The sequence below is a fragment of the Corvus cornix genome, chromosome 3 (genome assembly GCF_000738735.6).
Source record: "Corvus cornix cornix isolate S_Up_H32 chromosome 3, ASM73873v5, whole genome shotgun sequence".
NCBI lineage: Eukaryota > Metazoa > Chordata > Aves > Passeriformes > Corvidae > Corvus > Corvus cornix.
Genome location: NC_047056.1, coordinates 40,790,448 through 40,810,092, shown reverse-complemented (window position 1 = coordinate 40,810,092; position 19,645 = coordinate 40,790,448). Strand labels below are relative to the sequence as shown.

Sequence of the window (19,645 nt, the reverse complement as noted above, 5' to 3'; positions counted from 1 at the left end):
GTATTATTGATGCTTTTTAAACAAAGGGCATGTTTTCACTTATAAAACTTGAACTGGAACAATTAAATTGGACAAAGAGTACAGTTTGTATCAATAATTTACTACAATCATTGTAATGTTTCAGACATTAATAAACTCAGTTGGTTCCTATTTAATGTCAAAGTAATTACTCCAAAATTACATAAGTCTGCCATCCTAAAGGAAATAAAAGTAATAAACCTTTCACTTTTGGCACTAAAGACTCTTACTTAGAAACATTAGTTGCTATAACGTAGCTATATAATAGATCAGTGTAAATATTTAAAAGGGACAACTACATTATCTGCGTCAGCAAATATTTCTTAACCTCCATTAATCCATCTTTTATTACTATTGTAAAAAGAAAATATTAATTACATCTATCAAATCTTGGAAACAAATATCTTTAATGAATCAATCTGTATTTTTATTCTCCTCCCAGCTTTCTAGGAATGCCTGCTTTCTCCATTGGCTTATGGTACTTACGAAGGGCAGAAATCTGGGCTAAATAAAAAGTACAGTGCATTCCTTTACTTATATGCAGTGAGTGTTGTTAAAGTTTCTCTGTTTCAGTCTTTCAGTATCTGAAATTACACTAGCAAAAAAAATTGTCATTCAGAGCACTCATCTAGCTCCCAATTCTACAAAAAGAGCACCCGAAAGCTAGGTATTTTGTTAGACTGGGAGAAGACTGAGAATTAAGTAGTTTTGCTAAAACGTGAACTATGAAATTGGCCTATACTTAGGGATGGGAACAAAATGAGAAAGTTTTCCAAAGTGTTGACAAAATATTTCTTACTATGTGGCCTGTTGACTAATGGACATTGCAACAAGCTGGACAAGTCACTGAATACATACACATTTTTCAAACTTTATAGTCTTCTATTTACAACCTTGTAAGAGCTCTAAACAAATTTGTTCAGCAATAGCTGGAACTAGAACAAATATTGGTCAATGAGAAGCAGAATATAAATTGTGTTTTCAGTAACAGAATTAAAATTGAAATTAAATTGTTACACATAGAATAGGATAAGAACTACAACTAATTAATTACTGTGTAAATAATAAACACTGGTACTGTAGTGTGAGGCTAAGGGCCTATCCACATGGATTCCTTTTTGGTATCAAGGCTGTTCCTGGTTACAACTAGAACATTATCTGAGTTTAAATATCCTGTGGACACATGGGAGATACAGGAACCCAAGGAGAATTTAACAAGCTTGCAAGCATGATTCCATTAGGGATCTGGATTCTACTGGATTCTACTGGAAGTACGAAAAGTCAGTACTATGTATATTCAAGTGGTGTAATCGCTGGTAATTGAAATAAATCATAAAAGTGATGACACAGGAATGTATACAAAGAGGAAACACCTCATGTTTCAGTCATTGTGGAGTTATTAAATGACTATGTTGTAGAAGTCTTTGGATACCTAAAAGTGCCTTTTGCATTTAATTGCATTTTGATCAGTGTTTAAGGCTACTCATTATATAATCATGTTGCTAGTCCAAATCTGCCTCCCCAAACAACCTCTCAGTTTAAATGGGGTGCATTTTCAAACCATGGACATGGCAAAGTATTTGGTAGCCTATTTTTATATTGTCTCCAAAGGCCATAGTGATGGAATTATATGCTTCTCACAAAATGCTGCTATTAACTATACTGTGACCACCAAACAAGCCATTGTGAATGCTGAGGGTTTGCTTCTCTCTCCTCATTGTTTCCAGCCAGGCTGAAAGCTGCCCAGCAGCTCACACACACATTGAGGAGAAAAGTTATCATCTCCGTGTGAGATGTGCCACATTGCACTTTGCTGAGAAAAAGCAAGAGCCCAAGTTGAATACAGAGAATTTTGAGGAAGCAGTGGTATGACTAAGACATGAATGACCTTAAAAAAGAATTCAATAAAGGCAAGTGAAGAAGATGGACACAATGTGAGGTCTTGAGGTTTCTTGTAAACTCAAAGCAGTGAAGTCACCACTGTGTGTATCTATTTCCAAACATCTCTCTGTGTTGCAAAAGAAAAATCACCAGCATAGTTTGATAACATACTAATCTTTAATCTATAAAGGAGATTAATTTCAAAGTTTAACATTATAAAAGAATAACAAATACTTTTTAAAACAAAAATACAAGATAACACACGGTTGCATCTTGGTTTCTCCTGTTGCCAGAGCTTAGAGTACACAACTTCTGGGGTACAATTCCATTGCATACAGTGTTTCCTATCACTTCAGAATATGTTGGAATTGAAATGAAACCTTTTGATTCACAAAAAAGCTTTGCCAGGTACAAGCTCAAGCCAGGGTGCTACTATGAGTAGCTAGTCACATGTCAGATCCCACACATTATTTAAACAAACCATAGTGAAATCACTGCTTGCTGCTACATTCCTGCCTTCTCATGTCAGCTCCTAGATGCCAGTAGTTCCTCTACCATGGCATTGATCAACCCAGCTACTTGTAGCTCACAGTTGTTCAAGAGCAGACCTTTATTTCATTTGGGTCCCCTGCCCTAAATTCACATACGGAAGTTCTTATCCCCCTCAGACACACATATAAAAAAAAAACATTGGGGGAAAAAAATAATGGAGAAAGTATGAAAACTTTTGAGAACTTTCTTCAGACAACAAAGAAAAAGCTTCAGGCAGGGGCGACGTGATAGCTCCTCCTCTAGTGGGCCCCCAGGCAAACCAAAGAGTCGATAGGGGTAGCCAGGTGTAGGGGAAAAAGGCTTATCCTTCCCTGTCACTATAGTAAGATTTACAATTCTGACCCATATAAACTCTGCTCCTGCTTTGCACTGACCATAGAAACATGCTTTTAGGCCCAGGCTGAACCAGACTGGAGTGACATCACAGTGCACCTGACTCCTTTTTGGTTTGCTGTGTTCATAACCCAAGTGAAATCAAACAGGAGAAAAATCCTACCAAAACTTATAAAAAAAGGCACTTCAAAAATTGATAAAAGGATACATTCTTCTATAAGCATCCCGAGTAGAATAACTGTTTTTTGAATCCATTAGTGGTTGTATTCTCATTGCATGATCTTTGGAAAGCCTACTAATTACAATAAAAACAAAATGAAATAAAATATTGCCACCAATGAAGAATCTGTTCAGTAAAAAACTGCAAACCCAAGTAAACAGCAATTTACACAATTCTTTCAGTCCTGCAAACCTGAAACATTCAACACTGCTTGGACAAAATTGAGAATACAGTAGATTTTTCAGCATAACTCTACTTAAATGACAGTATTAAGAAAAAGAAGGCATACTACTGATACCAAAATACATAGAATCAGGTTTCTATGCTACTGTTTGCCAAAAAGTTATTTGTTAAAAAATGGTTTAAATGCAAACTTTTACATCTCCAACATGTTTTACATATTTCAGACAACAAAAGAATACACATACATTGTATGTGATAATTTTTCAAAACCAGCCATTACTTTTTCACAGATTAAAAAAAAAAGTCTGCTTAAATATTTTATTTCTACAAAGTGAATTTACATTTTTAAGTACAAAGTGCAAATACTACAGTTGTTTTTATTGCCTTTTGGTGAGGAAATCTCCCACATGTCAAAGAGATCTGCCTTGGATCAGTAAGGTGTTCACCCTTGCTTCTTCGAAACTTGCTGAAAGGAAGTTGGGAAAATTTGCATTATTAATGATGTTTTCAATTAGTCCAGTATAAACACCTATCTCTATTTTTCAGCAGTGCCCACATGCCACTACCAGAAGGAGAGTTCTGCACAAATATATATAGGGAATAAAAAAATTCCTGCCCTGCAGTCCTTCATGGCATTCATAAGCAAGGGTAGGAGCAATATCTTCACTACTTACTATGGCCCCTTTAAATCTCTACCTGTCAAACACACAGTTTTAGCAACTGCCTGGGCAAGTTCCTGGTTCAATACATCTCCTATGGCATGTGATGTATAAGGAATGGGCTGCTGGCCAAAGTCTCACAAACAATCTATGGCTTTCTTATAAAATTTCTGCTAGGCTGCAAAAAACCCCCTAGGTCTCACTGACAGTGTGTGGGCGTGTATGCGTGTGTTTTTTGGACAGGGAGGAGCTGAGCAAGGGACATACACCTGGTCACTACCTGGTCCTGTCAGACCCACCCCCTATTTGACCTCTTTGACAGCAACCACAACCTCAGTCAGCTTATTAGTGCATGTTTCTCTATCTGCTTTCTTTCAGTAAGCTCATGTGAGTGCACACACACACAGATTTGCACATATGTGAAAAAACATGTGCCTGAGCACACATAAGCATGTACATAACTAAACTGCTACAACAAATTACTAGAGAGCGAGCTTTCGAGTTTGTGTGTCCTGAGTGGTGCAAATCTGATCAGGCCTTCTTAGATGGGTAGTTTCCTTTGAGCAGCTTCTACTCCCTCCAGTAGCTTCCTTCCAAGTGAGAACTTCTGTGATGAAAACCACCTTCTGCATTTGCAGCCATATATTGTTCAAATATGAAACTGCCAACAGATGGTTTTCTTAGCCAGCTTTAATTCAAGGCTATCATTTGTGAGTAACACCTCTTAAAATAGTTGATGCCGAGTCAGCAAAATTATTAGACAAAATTGAAAAGCATAGATGTTCTAAGGACACTTTTATTACCAATTCTGCAAGTTAGTATCAGATTATAAGAAAGGGGAGAGGGCTTGTCATGCTTCAAGTGTAATGCACGTGTGCCAGTAATTGTCATTATACAATTAAAACAACCCCTCTGAATGCTTTGGGGTTCTGACGGGATAATTGTTTTCAGGCTGTCTTGTTTAAAGCGTATGTGATTTGTGGGGGAAACCTGAAAAATAAAGACCACAAACACTTGTTTAAACAAACAAACTTATCACATTATTGTAGCTGTGAGAATATTTTATATTCCATCAGAGGTATGTAGGAGGTCTCTAGTAGAAACCACAACCACTGTTGAGCTTGCCTTAGGAAGTGCAAACCTAACATCAAACAAAGCAGAGATAAAAAAAGAAGCAAATTGACGAGCAACTTTGAGAGGAAGATTTCTCTTGGCTTGTGGGAAGGTTCACCTGGAGTTCAGTTTCTAACAAATTAATCTAGCTTTATGACAGATGGGAAGACATTTACCACAACTGGGGTTTTGGGGTATTTTTAGCCAAATTCCTATTTTCATTGGTGCAGCATTAACTGAGCTGTTCTTATAATATGCTTACATGAATAATTTCTAAACTAGTTCATCATTTACTGATGCTTTTGTGGGCATTAATAATTTAAGTCCTCTAACTAACACAACAGTGGGGTAAGAATAGTATGAAGATCACCCTTTTACTAGACCATTCTAATTACTGGACTCAAAAAAGCCCTCCTTCAAGACCATGCAAAAGTTCTAGGAAGGTATGTCAGTACTGCCCAGAAAAATTTTCTTTAGAATACATGGTTATAAAAATAGACACACATAAATTGACAACCACTTTTTATAACCTATTTTCCTGGCCTTTCACTTGAATCCCTCCTTTTCAAAGTGAACATTTCCTTCATTTAAAAACTCCGCTTTTATGCCTTTTGCAGCTCTGAATGGCTTGGGTAGCCAAGCCTCCATAGATGACATACACCGGCGCTACTTTGAAAACCAGGATCAAGTCTTTGCAGAAAATTGATTTAAAAAATATCACAGATTATGTTGTCAGGGTACTTGACATTATATTTGCTCCAATTATTCTGCAATTTTAGTTTAAACGTAGATTAGCAGACTGATGCAAATCCTAGTTCTTCAGCATCATTTTGCTCAGCCAGCAAAGGCATTTGAAAGTGACAGCTCTTTTCATTCCACTAAGATTTTAAAAGCTGTTTAAAGCCAGCATATAATAATTCAGTGGGGTTTGCGAAATGTATAGATTTTCATAGGGCATGAGAAATGTGTGGCTATGTTCATTTCAATGAATGTAAGTTTCTGTCTGTAGTGTGACACGAAGAAAAATTGACAGAATTCAGCTAAAGCAAAAGTTAAAGGAAGGTGAAGCGATGCACATTTAAAAGTGTATGGGAATGGTGCCATTCAGGAATGCAGAAGACTCACAAGGGCTCAATTACACTCCTCAAATTATCCGATGTGTCCTATATGTCAATTTACACTTTCCTAGGAACTTCCACACACAAGCCTAATTCGCTTTGCAAATTATGCACATTTACTCTGCACATGACTGATTTAGCTTTCCATAGATAGAACTTATGTCAAAATTTGTTAATTGTGATGTATATTTTTCTGGTAGCTCTGCAGAATAGCAGATTAATGCAGTTTGAAGCTGCAATGGTAACTGCTAAAACCCCAAGAAATTCACCTGGGAGCGGCAGAAATGGAGACCTTGCTCTCCTCAGTACTCACCTGCCTGCTGGATGAAGTGCTCTCAGTGTTGGTTCCAGGGACCGCTAAAGGAGGGGAAAGAAAACACTATAAATATGGTTTGCAAGTTATCCTCAAGAACTGAAGCCCTCATTCTTGAAAAGATATTTTTATAGATCAGGTAAGAGCACAGCTTTCAATAAATGAGATAAAATATTTCAGCTCTTTCATTGCCACATCCACTTTTTTTCTTTCTTCAATATACGTGTTGCTTATTTCAAGGAGTTATATGAAAGTTAAACAACATCTCTTGTCAATTAACATGTTCCATTTGCTCAAGAGATCGCATCTAGTCAAGGTTGAGCATTTTAAATCTATTAACTCTTTAGCAGTAAATATAGTCTATTATCCTGGGCAGTAAAGAAGCATGGACAAGCAGATTGCCTGGAAAGCATTCACTTTTGATTAAAGATATTGCACAGAAACAGTTCTACAAGCCAAAGATATTGTTCACATTTAATCTGTAAAATGACAAGATTATCACTCTTTTTAAAAAATTTCTTAGTCTCAAAGACAGTGATCAAAATTGGGGAAAATAAACCCCCCAAAAAGCTAAATGAATTTGCTAGTCCATTAATCTTCCCAAGCAAACTTGTGAGTCTAGGGAGGACCTCGCTCTCTTGGTTTTCCATGTCAGTCTGTGAGTCAAACAAGCTGTACTGGAACAAAGGGGGACAAAACTGGACCTTGAACAACACTGCAGCATCTCATACACCCCTCAGAAAGCATGCTTTGCAACTCTCTGGCTTTTGTATTGCTTCAAATTTTCTCACACAAGACGCCTGGAACTGACACAAAATGATACAGAAGCCTCCTCCTTAGCTCAGCTGTCACACCTCAGGTGACAAGAGTTATATTTTCCTAGAAATGTAACTCTAACTGCAGTCAAGTGGCAATTGCTTTCATTTGTGCAAGTGAAAGAAGTATCAGAGAGGAAATTTTAATTATCAAGCAAGAGAAACAAAATAGAATAATGGCATTCCAACAAAAGTAATTTTTATTGTCTTGTCCTTAAAATGATGTACTTCTAGTAAAGCAACCCAATGATTTGGTTAAGAGCTTTTTTCCAACAGGACAACATTAGTTTTTCAATGCCAAACTTCTGAGATTTTTTTTTTTCTTCCAAACTTGAATGTTGTCATTGAATAGATTTTTTTGGAGAAGATCTGTTACAAAACTTCAGTTATGGTGGATGTAATTTTTACTTTAGCCAAATCTGTGTGTGATCTTCATATAATTTCATGCCTCTTACAATTTTCATTTCCAAAACAGGCAGTTTATCCTAATCTTTGGGGTTTTTTCCACTGGAATATGAAGTCGAAAAAATTGGGGTTTGCTTGCAGTCTTGCTATGGCTCTCCTTTACCTCTTGCTAGTGATTTTGGACCCAAATTTCATCCACAGTAAGTCCTAAGAGTGCCTGCTACAGCGGAACAGAAGTGTTTCACTTTTACAACATAATGATAATAGTCATCCACCTCCATATACATTTTTTAACCTCCACCATCTAAGCGAAAATTGCAAGATATAAATTACGAGATCCACAAAAAAAGCCACAGAAAAAAGATCTTGGATCTGATCAATACTTGTTTTGAGAGATGTGTTACTGGGAGCCATAGACAATTTACCTTATTAGTAAAATGTAGACCTCTTTTGTCTTTCTGCAGTATTCCCCTTCTAGACCTGAATACAACCAATGAGACCTTTGTCCTCGCTTCACTTCAAGGTACCAGACATAACAATTTAACTATATTCATTCTTCTACAACTTCTTAAAGTATGGGGACCTACTGCTACTGTTAAGAATTTTTTTTTTTTTTAAATTTTTCCCATTTTCAGGAATAATGTGATTGAACTCTGCAGGGACTATTATACTCTGTAGTCAGTTGTTCCCCTTCCTACCAGTTTGTCAGCAAGGTAAAGTGTCTGTGTATTAGCCATTTCACCTGTTTGGCAGATGACCACATTCCTCTCTGCATCTCTAAACCACATTTGAGAAAAGAGAATTCATTAGAAAGCTCAACCATGCCAAAAAGCACAGGTATGATACTTCCACTCACTCAGAACACAGTTCTATAAGAACACTAAACTGACTTTTTGATGACTATTACTGTATCCTCTTAGGTTTCCTACCATAATACATTTAATGGTCAGAATCAACAAGAAGTTTTTGATCCTGTTGGAGCAAAGTGATCCACAAGCAACTTTCTTGCCATCTGCCCTAAGCAACAGCTGCATTAGCTGCAGACAGGTGTATTCTTTTATTTTGTATAACTCTGGCACATATAAGTATCAGACTTCATAAGCTTTGAAGAATTTAGTGAAGACGACAGAGAGAAAAGGTTCTTACTATGGCGTTTCTTTGTTTCTGCTTTACCTTCTTCTTTTGTTACTCCCAAGCAGCCCATTAATTCTTGAACTGACAAGGACTTATCGTTGTTCACATCACAGTATTCCACAAACTTCTTCACACATTTTTTGGGCTTTGATTTCTTTCTTAGGAATCTCTTAAATGGCTTGATTTCCTTCTTGCCAATATCACCACTGGAATTTTTATCTAGCTGTTTGAAATACCAATGGACTACCCTCTCTTCCAGAGTATGATTTGGATCAGGCTCTGAAACCCTGAAACAAAAAAAAAAAGATAATTTAGTCTTAATTCTGGTATTTAATACCTTTATTTCAGAATAGTTACATCACCATAGGATGACCATCACCATTGTTACATAAAACTCCCTGCTTTTGGACACTGGCTTCTGGTAGTGAATCCCTCTTTTTTTCACTTTGGCCAACTATGTCCCAAATTTTACGCTAGAATCTGCTTTTAGTTTACTCTCTGAAACCCTACTGAGGTCAGCATCATAGTGACAAGCAGCACTTTAAGGGCAAACAGCGCTTTCCCCTTAAATTTCCTGAAACAGAGAAAAGCGGAGAGAGAAGTAAAAGAGAAAAAGACTCTTTCATAGATAGCAGAAGCATTAAATGTGTAAAGTAACCAACTGAAGTTGATCAGCAATCAGCAAAGTGAAGCTCCAATTACAACACATGATGGATTCTCTCAGACATAAAACACCCAAATGTATTGAATTACAGGATAAGCTATAAAAATAAATGCTATCTCCTCTTCAAATGGTAGGCACCTGACCTGCAGATGCCCAAAGTTTGACAGCATTTACACATTTTTAACACTAGCTGTGACTGTTGATAGCATTGGTTTGTTTTGCAAGCAACTAGGAAGAATATGAATCAGGAAGGTAGAACACATTCAAGAAAAAAGCCTGAGAGGAGAACAAAGCCTGACACACATTTGCACCAGCAGCTACAGATAAACCCTGAGCTGTGCTGCTGAGAATTCATCTCTCAAGTGTATCTCTGTTTAGTGAACATAGTCCACAGTAGTCACTTCAAAGTAAACTCTCCTAGACAAGTTCTTGGAAATTTACCCTTCATGAAGGCTCCTCAAAGCCCCCAACAATGCATTCACCACTGTTGGAATCCTTTAAAAGACAAACGAAAATGGTCTGAAACCCACCGGCTAGAAGAAAGTGATGGATCAGAGACCGCGTGCACCATATCTGTGGACAACGCATCCAAAACACTCGTCAGGAACTCATTCTTCTTGGCCCCAGGACACCCTAGAAAAGCAGATTTTTTTTTTCTTTCTTTTCTTGTTATCTGTTTTACATTTATATTTCAACAATAGTTCAGACTTTGAGATAGCTATTACTCCCTGTACACAAATTTTCAGAAATTGTGGACAAGTTCATAACATAATTCAAAACCAAGCATATAAATTCAGGTACATATCTGTAACAGGGCAGGAATAAACGAATAACCCTTTGAACTGAAACAAGTGGGAATCTGTTTTGCATACCTTGAGTCCCTTTATTTCAGTTTTGGTCATTACTTTTCCTTCTTTAGCATTTCTTTAACATGGACGTCACATTTTGAAAAGAACAGCTTTGAAGCAATAGAAGTTTGTACATGACACAAGACAGAAACATGGACTAGAAGCTGACAACACAATGCTTATTTCAGATTTCCACTTTTGATGCTTTTATTTTCCATTCGCTTTCTCAACACACATTTTTTCAGTGCATTTGTTTTCCTCTCTGTAAAATGATAGTCAGCTCCTTGTTTCTTTCCCTTTCCTCTTGGACAGGGGTTAACTAGCACTACATGGCACCTAGCCCAATCAGCTGCCGTTAGTTGGTACTTTGGTTCATACTGTGAGATCCTATGGTGATGCTAGATCATCCTCATAATTACATTCCCTATTCTACAAAGTTCTTCTCTGAAAGAAACTGACAGCATGTTTCAAACACGTCATATGTCAGATAAATATATACTTAAAAATCCCCTCTTCAAGCAGCACAGCTGGAGCAGATAAATTCCTCTGACAAGCACATGGATGTTGAGACATGGAGGTTTGCTTGTACAATACACATGCTTCCTCTCCTCTTCCCTGGAGCCCTGAGCCAAACACCAGGTCTTCCTCTAACCCTCTAAATAGCTGAGTTAAAGTACAGGATGATCCATGATCGGTGACATGGAGATTACAAGCTTGAAGCTGGAGCCCATGGCAGGACTTTCACAGACAGTTCTATGCTGGAAGCCACTTACCACCATTCTGTTTTAAAGTGAAAAAGGGAAATACTTCAAAGTGTTGTGGAAAAGGAAGATTAGTCAGTCAGTAGGGATTTGGTATTTTATTACACTTCTCAGCAACTTCTGGAACAGGCAGTAGGACTACATGAGCCTGAAAAGCTTCATCTTGCCCAGCAAATTATTTTTTAATACATCCCATGTTGATCCAAGGAAATAAACCTGTGTTATATTAGCCCTTAGTTGTGTTGCAGTAAGAATAGCTCAGCTGTTATGTACAGCAGGAGTACCCACTACATATTATTATTGTCTAACACATTCATGTAGTTATGAGTTCCTTGCCTTTGGCACCAGGGACATTTTATTCCAGTAACTGTAAAAGGTGTATAACAGGAATTCACTGAGGCAAGTTTCACTATACTAAAGTACACATATGAAAGCAGTTGTCACTCTGTTAGATATGTCTCTTTCTCCTTAGTCTTTAACCGATTGCAGGTTTTTTTCCTGTCACAACTGGAAAAAAGAGAAAAAAGAAATAAACAACAAAAAAAAAACCCCAAAACAAACCAAAACAAACAAAAAAAAAAACAAAAACCACCAAACAAACAAACAAACAAAAAAAACCAAACCAAAAAAATCCTAAACCAAACAGTCCAGCAGCTATGACTGTGATTTTGAGTTTAGTGAGGCAAGCACTTGAGTTTTCCCTGTAAGGAGCAAAAATGAGAAGGTTGGCAAGAGATTAATAAGGGAAGGACAGAAAACTATACCAACAGGTTCCATCCAGTGCATAGTTTAAAAGCGTATTCTCTAGTGCAAAGAGTTTGTGGTTGTTAGGTTCAGGCACTCCAGCCATGAAAGCAAATTGTGCATTGTGATTTAAATGAGGCCACATAACTCTGCAAGCCACAAAGGCACATTTGTCCAGAGATGAGCAGGCAGAGGCCAGGCAGTTCCCGTGCAGCAGGCACATCCAGTTGTGTCAGCGTGCCAACCTGCACGAATCAAGCAACTAAGTCTCTGAGCAACCTAATGAGCTCAGGGCTACCTCTTGCTAGCGAGGACAGCACTGTGGACCAGAGCTGATTCCCTTTGAAGGACAGGTGACAAGAAGTCTGTCTGAGGCTCCCCGTGTAGGCCTATCTTGAATGATATGAGCTTTACTCATTTTGCATTGGAGCTGTATTACCATCATCAGCCAGAAGCCTGAATTCTGCTCCAAACATAAGTTGTGAATTGATATAGAACTTGTGGAAAATGCAGAAAATAAGACCTCAGAATGTAACAAAGCAGCACAACATGGAGCAAAGGCAATTTGACTTTTTCTTTCTCTGTCCTTTTTTTGGATAGATAACAATGTTAATATCCAATTTGATTTAGGAGCTCCACCTGAATTCTTCATACTATATATGAGTGTATTTCTGAAACATCTGGAAGAAACAGAAATCTGCCTTAGGTAGTTTACACTGCCGTCCAGGGAGCTGCTGAGTGTACATATGCTACAGATATAGAGATCAAAATCCTGACTTAGCTTGCCATTTATGAGATACAGCTAAGCAGGGGAAAGTATCAACTTCTAAATTCACAAGAAATCACGGGAAGAAAATTCCACAGTTTAAAGCCTGTCTCTGACAGTTTTCCCCAAGAATAAGAAAGGTTTCTACATGTGTATTTCATAAAGTTGCAATAGCAGCTGACAGCAACAGAAATCTCATAGAAAAGAAAAATTGCTGTTAAAACAAACACAGTCGGTTGGTGTGAAACATTCTAAATTATAACTCTACTACTTAACGTACAATGACACCCCACAAAATCCTCATCAGTTAAATACAGAGAAAATATTCAGTTTCTCCCAATTACAAGTTTTGCTGACGTGTGGCCAATCACACAGCAAATTACCCCACAGTGAAATCTTTGTTCTTTGCAGGTGTTACTAACTCAGAGTAATTCTCTGGAGGCTTCATGTTGAGCTTTAATTTTCAACAAATTTGTGGATGAACTGGCATGACTGGAGGAGCTTTAGCTTGATTGTAATGAATAATTCACTCTTATTGGGCTAAATACAGAAAGGGAAAGACTAGTCTCTTATAGGCACCTTATGCTTCTTCCTATGGTTTATAGGCTTCAGTTTCTTCTCCTGCAGCTGCCTGTCCTATGTGGATTTGACAGCTTACATAAATAGTAATTTGTTGTTAAAGGGTGGAAGTTGAAAACACGTGGCATTAACATACAGGTTCTGAAATGTAGACTCGAGTGTTTGCTTTAAGGGTAGTGTTACACAGAGTAAACCTTAGACCAACAAATACGTACAAGTGACAGGAGTACACAAACACCTCATTTCAGCTATAATATAAAGGAAATCAAAGAACCATCATTATGCATTATATCTCTCATATGTACGCATCTCTCTATACATACACTCTTAGCACTGAGAATGGATTTTTGAAGTTAAATCTGTGGGGAGGTTTTCCATAAACCTTCTAAAATATGCACCCTAGTGCCTTGGAGCTCCCTGCTTCATTGATAATAATGTACTACTGTCAGTCTTGGATGATTATTTTTTACAACACATCTAAAGTCATGGCTAGAAGAGCATTTTGTTAATTTCTGTGAAAATGGGAATCCAAGAGATAAGGTTAACCACCTTAGAAGAGATTTTACATTTATCTTCCTGCAAGAGAGAAAACTGTCTTGAATCAGTCACTCAAGTTATTAAAGGCATGACAACTTCCAATCAGCAAATCTAAACCTTCTTTTTTATTCTGTTTGCTAATATGAACATAAAGCTTAGCAGTGCACTCAAATACAATGACCACTGAAATACCTCTAAAGATTGCAAGTAAGATTTTGATCTGCCAAAAATCAGAATGATCGGACCAATTCATGCGTCATTTGCACCTTTGACTTCACTGAAAAACTGTTATACAGAAGAAAAGAATTTAACAAAATTTTTCAGTGCTACTGGTTATCCTGGGAGAACAGACAATACAACAAAAATATTTTTTCTTGGACATTTATTCTATACACACATATATGAACAGTCATGAGTTTACTTCTGTTGATCCATGCGAACCACAAGTTTGTTTGTCTAGACATGCTGAGGTGCCTCCTCATTTTTTGAAGGTCTTCCTGAGCTCTTCCTGACTCCCTTTCCAAAAAAAAAAAAAAAAAAAAAACCTTCAAAATATGAGCCTGGGAACTGAAATTTGTAACTCTGCTGATTACTAAAAATCATGGTCTCAAATCATGTCTCACTGACAGAGTCAGTGCCTTTATAGTTTTATTTAACAGATGGACTTGATGACCTCAGAGGTCTTTTCCAGTCTTAAGAATTCTCTAATTCCATGATTCTCTGGCTCATCACAGTTCTTCCCTCACTGCAGCTTCTGGTAATTTCTCACAGACAAAAACTATCTACCTCTTATTTTGTATCCTAGAAGGCTTGTGGACATTATTACCTCTCCTTATTAACATCCCTCAGGTATTAATTTTTTTTAATAATTTTATTTTTACGCTTAAATATTCATACCATTTAAAAGAATTAAGTAAAGCTCAGAGCCAAATTCTCTTTCATATGTCCTTACCCAAATTTCAAAAGTAATTAAATAGAATAGAATGGATATTAGCTGTAGGGGAGCTACAGATCCATTGCTTTGTAGTCCCAGATCTCTATGTCTTACAGGAAAGAAGTATTATTTCTCTACAAGTGCAGGAAGCAGACTTAAGTTCTTAACATGTATTTAATTTTATTTTTCTTAATACTTTAAAATTATCTTTCTATTCTAATTTCAAGACACACACACTAAAGAGTTAAAAAAGGATGCTCTCCCAAGGCCCTACCCTTCAATCCTAGGCATTCATATCATACCAAAGTGCATTGAGGGGGATTTGTTGAACTTGAGCCTGCTGAAATGAGGTGTCTCACCCATAACAGTTACTTAAGCTCAGTATAAAGGAACCCATTCAGAAGGCATTCATCCCAACTACCTCAGATTTTTTTCATTAGAATAGAAGAGAATCTCCCTTAAAATGTTTATCTTCTTCCCTATTAACTGAGGAAGCCCAGACAGATAATTTATATTCCCAGGTGGTGTTAAACAGCAAGTGATTAATTCTGTATGTATCTGTTTTATAAATAGAACTAGGCTCAAACTACTCTGTGATTCTTCGGGTAAATGTGGAGGAAAGAAGGAATAATATTCATAGCAGAAACACAAGACCCTATAAGCAGCTTTTGCAGGCAACTGAGTGACAAAGACTAGGGTATTTGTTGATAGGAAAAACAGTTCATTGCATTTATTTCAGTTCCTGTAATATTACAGCTAAACAAGAAAAAGAGGATCAAATCAAAACATCAAAGCATAATACAGTCAATGTGAAATGGCTAACTTCTGATTACCACTTTTTAGTTTGGTTTTCCCTCCATGAGAGTTTGAAAGGCTTTTGAGAAATGAATTTCTTGCTGCTAACAGGTCTGAGATGTCACTGTGACAACAGGAAGGGACAAACCAGTTGAAACATCGTAATCCTTTCAGAGGCCATTCAGCCAAAAACCAAAGCTGAACTTGAGAAAGGCTTTGGACCTTATTTGCCATTCTTAAACGTTCTCTTGTAGACCTTAACCTTTCTAGTTTTGACTGGGAATTGGAAAAGGTCTAAAAATTCAGATCATAAGGAGTTGTGCCTCTTTGCTCTTTAACTGTGTACAAGACAACTGATGTTTCTATTTGGCAGTCAATGCCTACACAATACCTACTTCACTTTTGGAGGCCAAAGACACCTCAGTATGTTGAGGAGGATCTGACATTCTGAGGTTCAGTCTGTGCCCATGCAAACTTGTAGCCTTTAGAGGCTCATCACCTCAGGTTGAGCATGACCTGCAGTGCAGCCATGTGGGTCCAGCTCCAGTGGAAGAAACACAATGCATTTCCCTGGAGTGTTGGCACAGTGACCAAAGTCAATCATCCCACTGATTAGGACACAGAGGGAACAGTTTAAAAATTAGAAAAGGGCCCAGAAATGTGTGAAAGAGAAAAGAAACTAGATCTGATTTTCAAAAGGTTATACTTCTGCTTTTTATACCATATTTCATGACTGCCTGTACCTAAGATAAACAGCCAGTACCTCTGACGGAAGTAACACTTTCAACAGTAGCTTGTTATACTGAAATATTTTGGAATCCAGTTTTATATAGTATGACAGGCATCTGAATCTCCCCATTATCACACTGAGAGATTTAACAATTAGCAACCAATACTGCCTAGAGTGTAAAAATGCAGTTATTTTTAGTAGACATTTATTACTTCCCATTCACTTGTATTTTCATTAAGTTGTTAGGTTTCCTCTCAGGAGATGGGTATGAAAGAAAACATATTTAATTACCTCCATTTAAATATCCATTAAAAAGGAAAAGCTATTACGAAGAATGTATGTTGTTGTAATTATGGAAGTGACCTCAGAAATAAGGTGCATAATTCTGGTCTCCTGATGGAAAAATTGAACTATGGGGACTTGACTTAGTGGGGATGTTTCTTACATTATTTAATTAATCTAAGCAGCCTGCTCCTTGGAAACCTTCATGAAAAACAGCCTTTTCTACAAACTGATGCTGATTTTAACTTTTCTGTCTACCTCTTACTGAGACTTTTATCATTGCAAGCATAAGCTGAAAATCCCCAAAGCATCCATTCTCATCTAAAGCCACAAAAAAAGTCTTTATTTAGACCCTAAGAACCAATGGTCATTAAATCAGATGAAGGAAATTCAGAGCTGTTGGGCCAGCAGCACACATTCCTGTTACAGGAATTTTCTAAGAGTCCCTGTGCACAGAGCGGTACCTTCATGCCCGTGTGTGATTCTTACGCAATCACAACACAGGATGGATGGAGCTGGGAGGCCAGCACTCCTTAAAGATACCTTTCAATCTCTCAAAGGCCATTACATACATGACAGATTTTTCCAAATACACCTTTGAAACCCTGCACATTGGTTGCTTTGGGGATTGTTTTGTTTTGATTTAAAAAAAGAACAAATATAGATGGTACAGAGCAACGCCAACCCATGGCACCTAAATGGAGCATTTCACAGATTCAGTGACTCAGTGTATCTTGAATCTGGAAATAAAAGCAGTGGCAGAACCACCAAGTGCAAAACTAAGTCAGTGGTACCAGGGCCCAAAGCATATTGTTGGATGGTAAAGGATGAGATGGAAAAAAAAGATGGGGAAGCAGAAAGGAGGCAGAAGATCTAGCAATATTGCAAGCAGTCATGTAAAGTATCAGTCTTTACCCTTGCTTTATTTTGCTTATACCCATACTTATGAGTACTGACCTTGCATTAAGAGACAAATTTTCAACAGCTTTATCTGATTATTTTTTTCTCCCTCCCTTCCATAACTGGCAAGTGACAGATTTAGAAATTGGATAGCCAATACAGTGGGAGGCTAGAATTAATGGCAGGCAGGCATAGCTATTTCTTGGAACATTAACTATATACTGAATTGTAACTCAGAATTGATCTTTACAGCAGTGATTAAAAGAGGTTCATAAAATGTAAATCATGGAGGTAAATGAAATGAAACAAGAATCAGCAAGTACCACTAAAATATTACTTGATCACTGTGGAATGAAACAGTCCTTGGAAACCTGGCATCACAAAAATCTCCCTTTCTCTCTATGCAGTTTTTATTTGGGATCTGCAGTCATGTTACGTTTCTGGACACTTTCCATTAAACATGATAGATTTCCTCTGCAAATATAATTTTAAATCTCACAGGCTCATCCTTTGCTAAATAAAAAGCTGTAAGATGACTAATACAAAAAGCATAAATATGTCTTACAATTGCTCAATATGAAACTTTTACAAGGTGTGATATTACACAAGAAATGCCCCTAGTTCCTGCTGAAGGAGGTGGGCGTAATAGGACAGACTGAATAGGCCCAGGCTTTAATAATTAGACACTATTTATTTAAATTAAAGATCATGGTCCACTCCTAGTTCACCATTACCCAGTTCATTTCTCCAGGGCAGATAGAGGTCTCTGTAGCTACAGCAGGTTCTCAAACCTTAACTTTCTTTGCAAATAGACCTCTATTTCGAACAGATCCCCCAAGTCAAATATAGTACTGTATACCACATTAAACAACAATAAACTAAATGTTCAAGTAATGATGAACTTGATTTAATCCCACAAAAAGCAGGCAATTGAGAGTTAACCATGCCACCCTTAATTTGCAATTTACAGTAAGCACTGAGGAAATGAACACATCCCAGTTGGTAGCAGAGATCCTGCAATGACAGAAGCATAATGGAGCAAATTAAGGACGGAGATTAATGTAATTATGATTCTAAAGTGTCTGCCAGGAAGGATGCAATGCAGCTGACTTCATGTAAAACAGTTTACAGTGTACAGTTTGATTACAAAGTGCTTTGGGTCATTTTACAGCAGAGAGATCCAATTCCATGATAACACTCCATTAAGGATTATGAGGACAGTTTCCTCACTGGACCACTACACTGTAGGCGGGTTTCATTGTGTTCAGTGTGGTCTGTTTCCCTTGTGCATGTCCAGCATTCAGTCAGGTACCCAACTGAGAATATCCTGCAGCCACACCAAGGCTAAAATCCAAGGCCTGGATTTCCTTGCATTTGTGCAGAAGCCCACCCTGTCAACTTCATCAGATGTCATGAAGTTTAATGCTAACCAGCTTCCTCAGAGTCAACTGGCTCTTGGTATTAACAGGTAATATTCTAAAGGGCTGATGAGAGAGGTTACTGAAATGTGAAAACCAGTCAGGCTTACTGACTGTGGGACTTGAGAGGAAACAAAGAGATAGAGAAATACCCTATCGTCCCCCTCCAGACATCAGGTATGGTCTGCAAACATGACCCCATTTTATACACAGGCTGACATGACATGGCATGCTGCAAGACTGAGCACGTGTACACAGTTATGGGAAAGTGTGCGTAGTTTCTGGAGCAGGCCATGGAATCTTATTTGTCAATAACACAGCAACAGAAACACACGAGCAAGGTTCTCAGGTGTCTTACTATGTGCTGCTGAGTGAACGGAGAGATGTGGAAACAAGACACCACATTATATCTTTGTGCCCTGGGTATTGCAGGGGATAGGGAAAAACACAGTCTGAGTGTACAACAGCAGCATCCCGGACGCTCATGCCCAGCAAAACGGAGTCCTTCTTGGGCATGTGTACTAACCTGATCTTCAGCCATGCATTCTGCAACAGTGCTTGCCTGTTGGTGAATGGAACTGAAATAATGACTCTGTAATTCATACACCCCACATTTCCATTCTAACTCTACTGGGAATAATTCTTTGGTATAAATATGCATGCTCTAATGCTGATTTAGTTAACAGTGGTCATTTTACATTACAAGTGAATAAATGTAAAAAACTCTTATTCAAAACTGTAAGTCGATGCCCCATACCTGCAGATACTCAATACTGTAAATTTCAACAGACACAGACTTTCAGTCCATGAACTTCACATGACTAAAGTAAACCAGCCTTATACAGATGGCTATAAAATGGTTCACATGCTAGATTATCAAAGATCAGTTGGTGTTCTACTGCTGGTAAAAATCAGGAGGCAAAAGAGAATGTAACGAGCAGAA

At 37.7% G+C, this 19,645-nt stretch overlaps 1 protein-coding gene across 3 annotated transcripts in view; it reads right to left on the bottom strand.

Moving 5' to 3' along the window:
• Window positions 1-2,054: 2,054 nt before the first annotated feature.
• The window catches only part of SMOC2 (SPARC related modular calcium binding 2), a 140,796-nt gene continuing 123,205 nt past the window's right edge, over window positions 2,055-19,645 (bottom strand). For 2 of the 3 annotated variants that reach the window (XM_039569489.1, XM_039569491.1), the window contains exons 10-13: window positions 9,939-10,041; window positions 8,757-9,031; window positions 6,391-6,434; window positions 2,055-3,653 (exon numbers count right to left, since the gene is read on the bottom strand). In XM_039569489.1, coding sequence (XP_039425423.1) covers window positions 3,630-3,653; window positions 6,391-6,434; window positions 8,757-9,031; window positions 9,939-10,041 — 446 coding nt within the window. In that variant the 3' untranslated portion in view covers window positions 2,055-3,629. The remainder of the gene's footprint in view (window positions 3,654-6,390; window positions 6,435-8,756; window positions 9,032-9,938; window positions 10,042-19,645) is intronic. The other variant, XM_039569490.1, reaches the window with a different exon arrangement.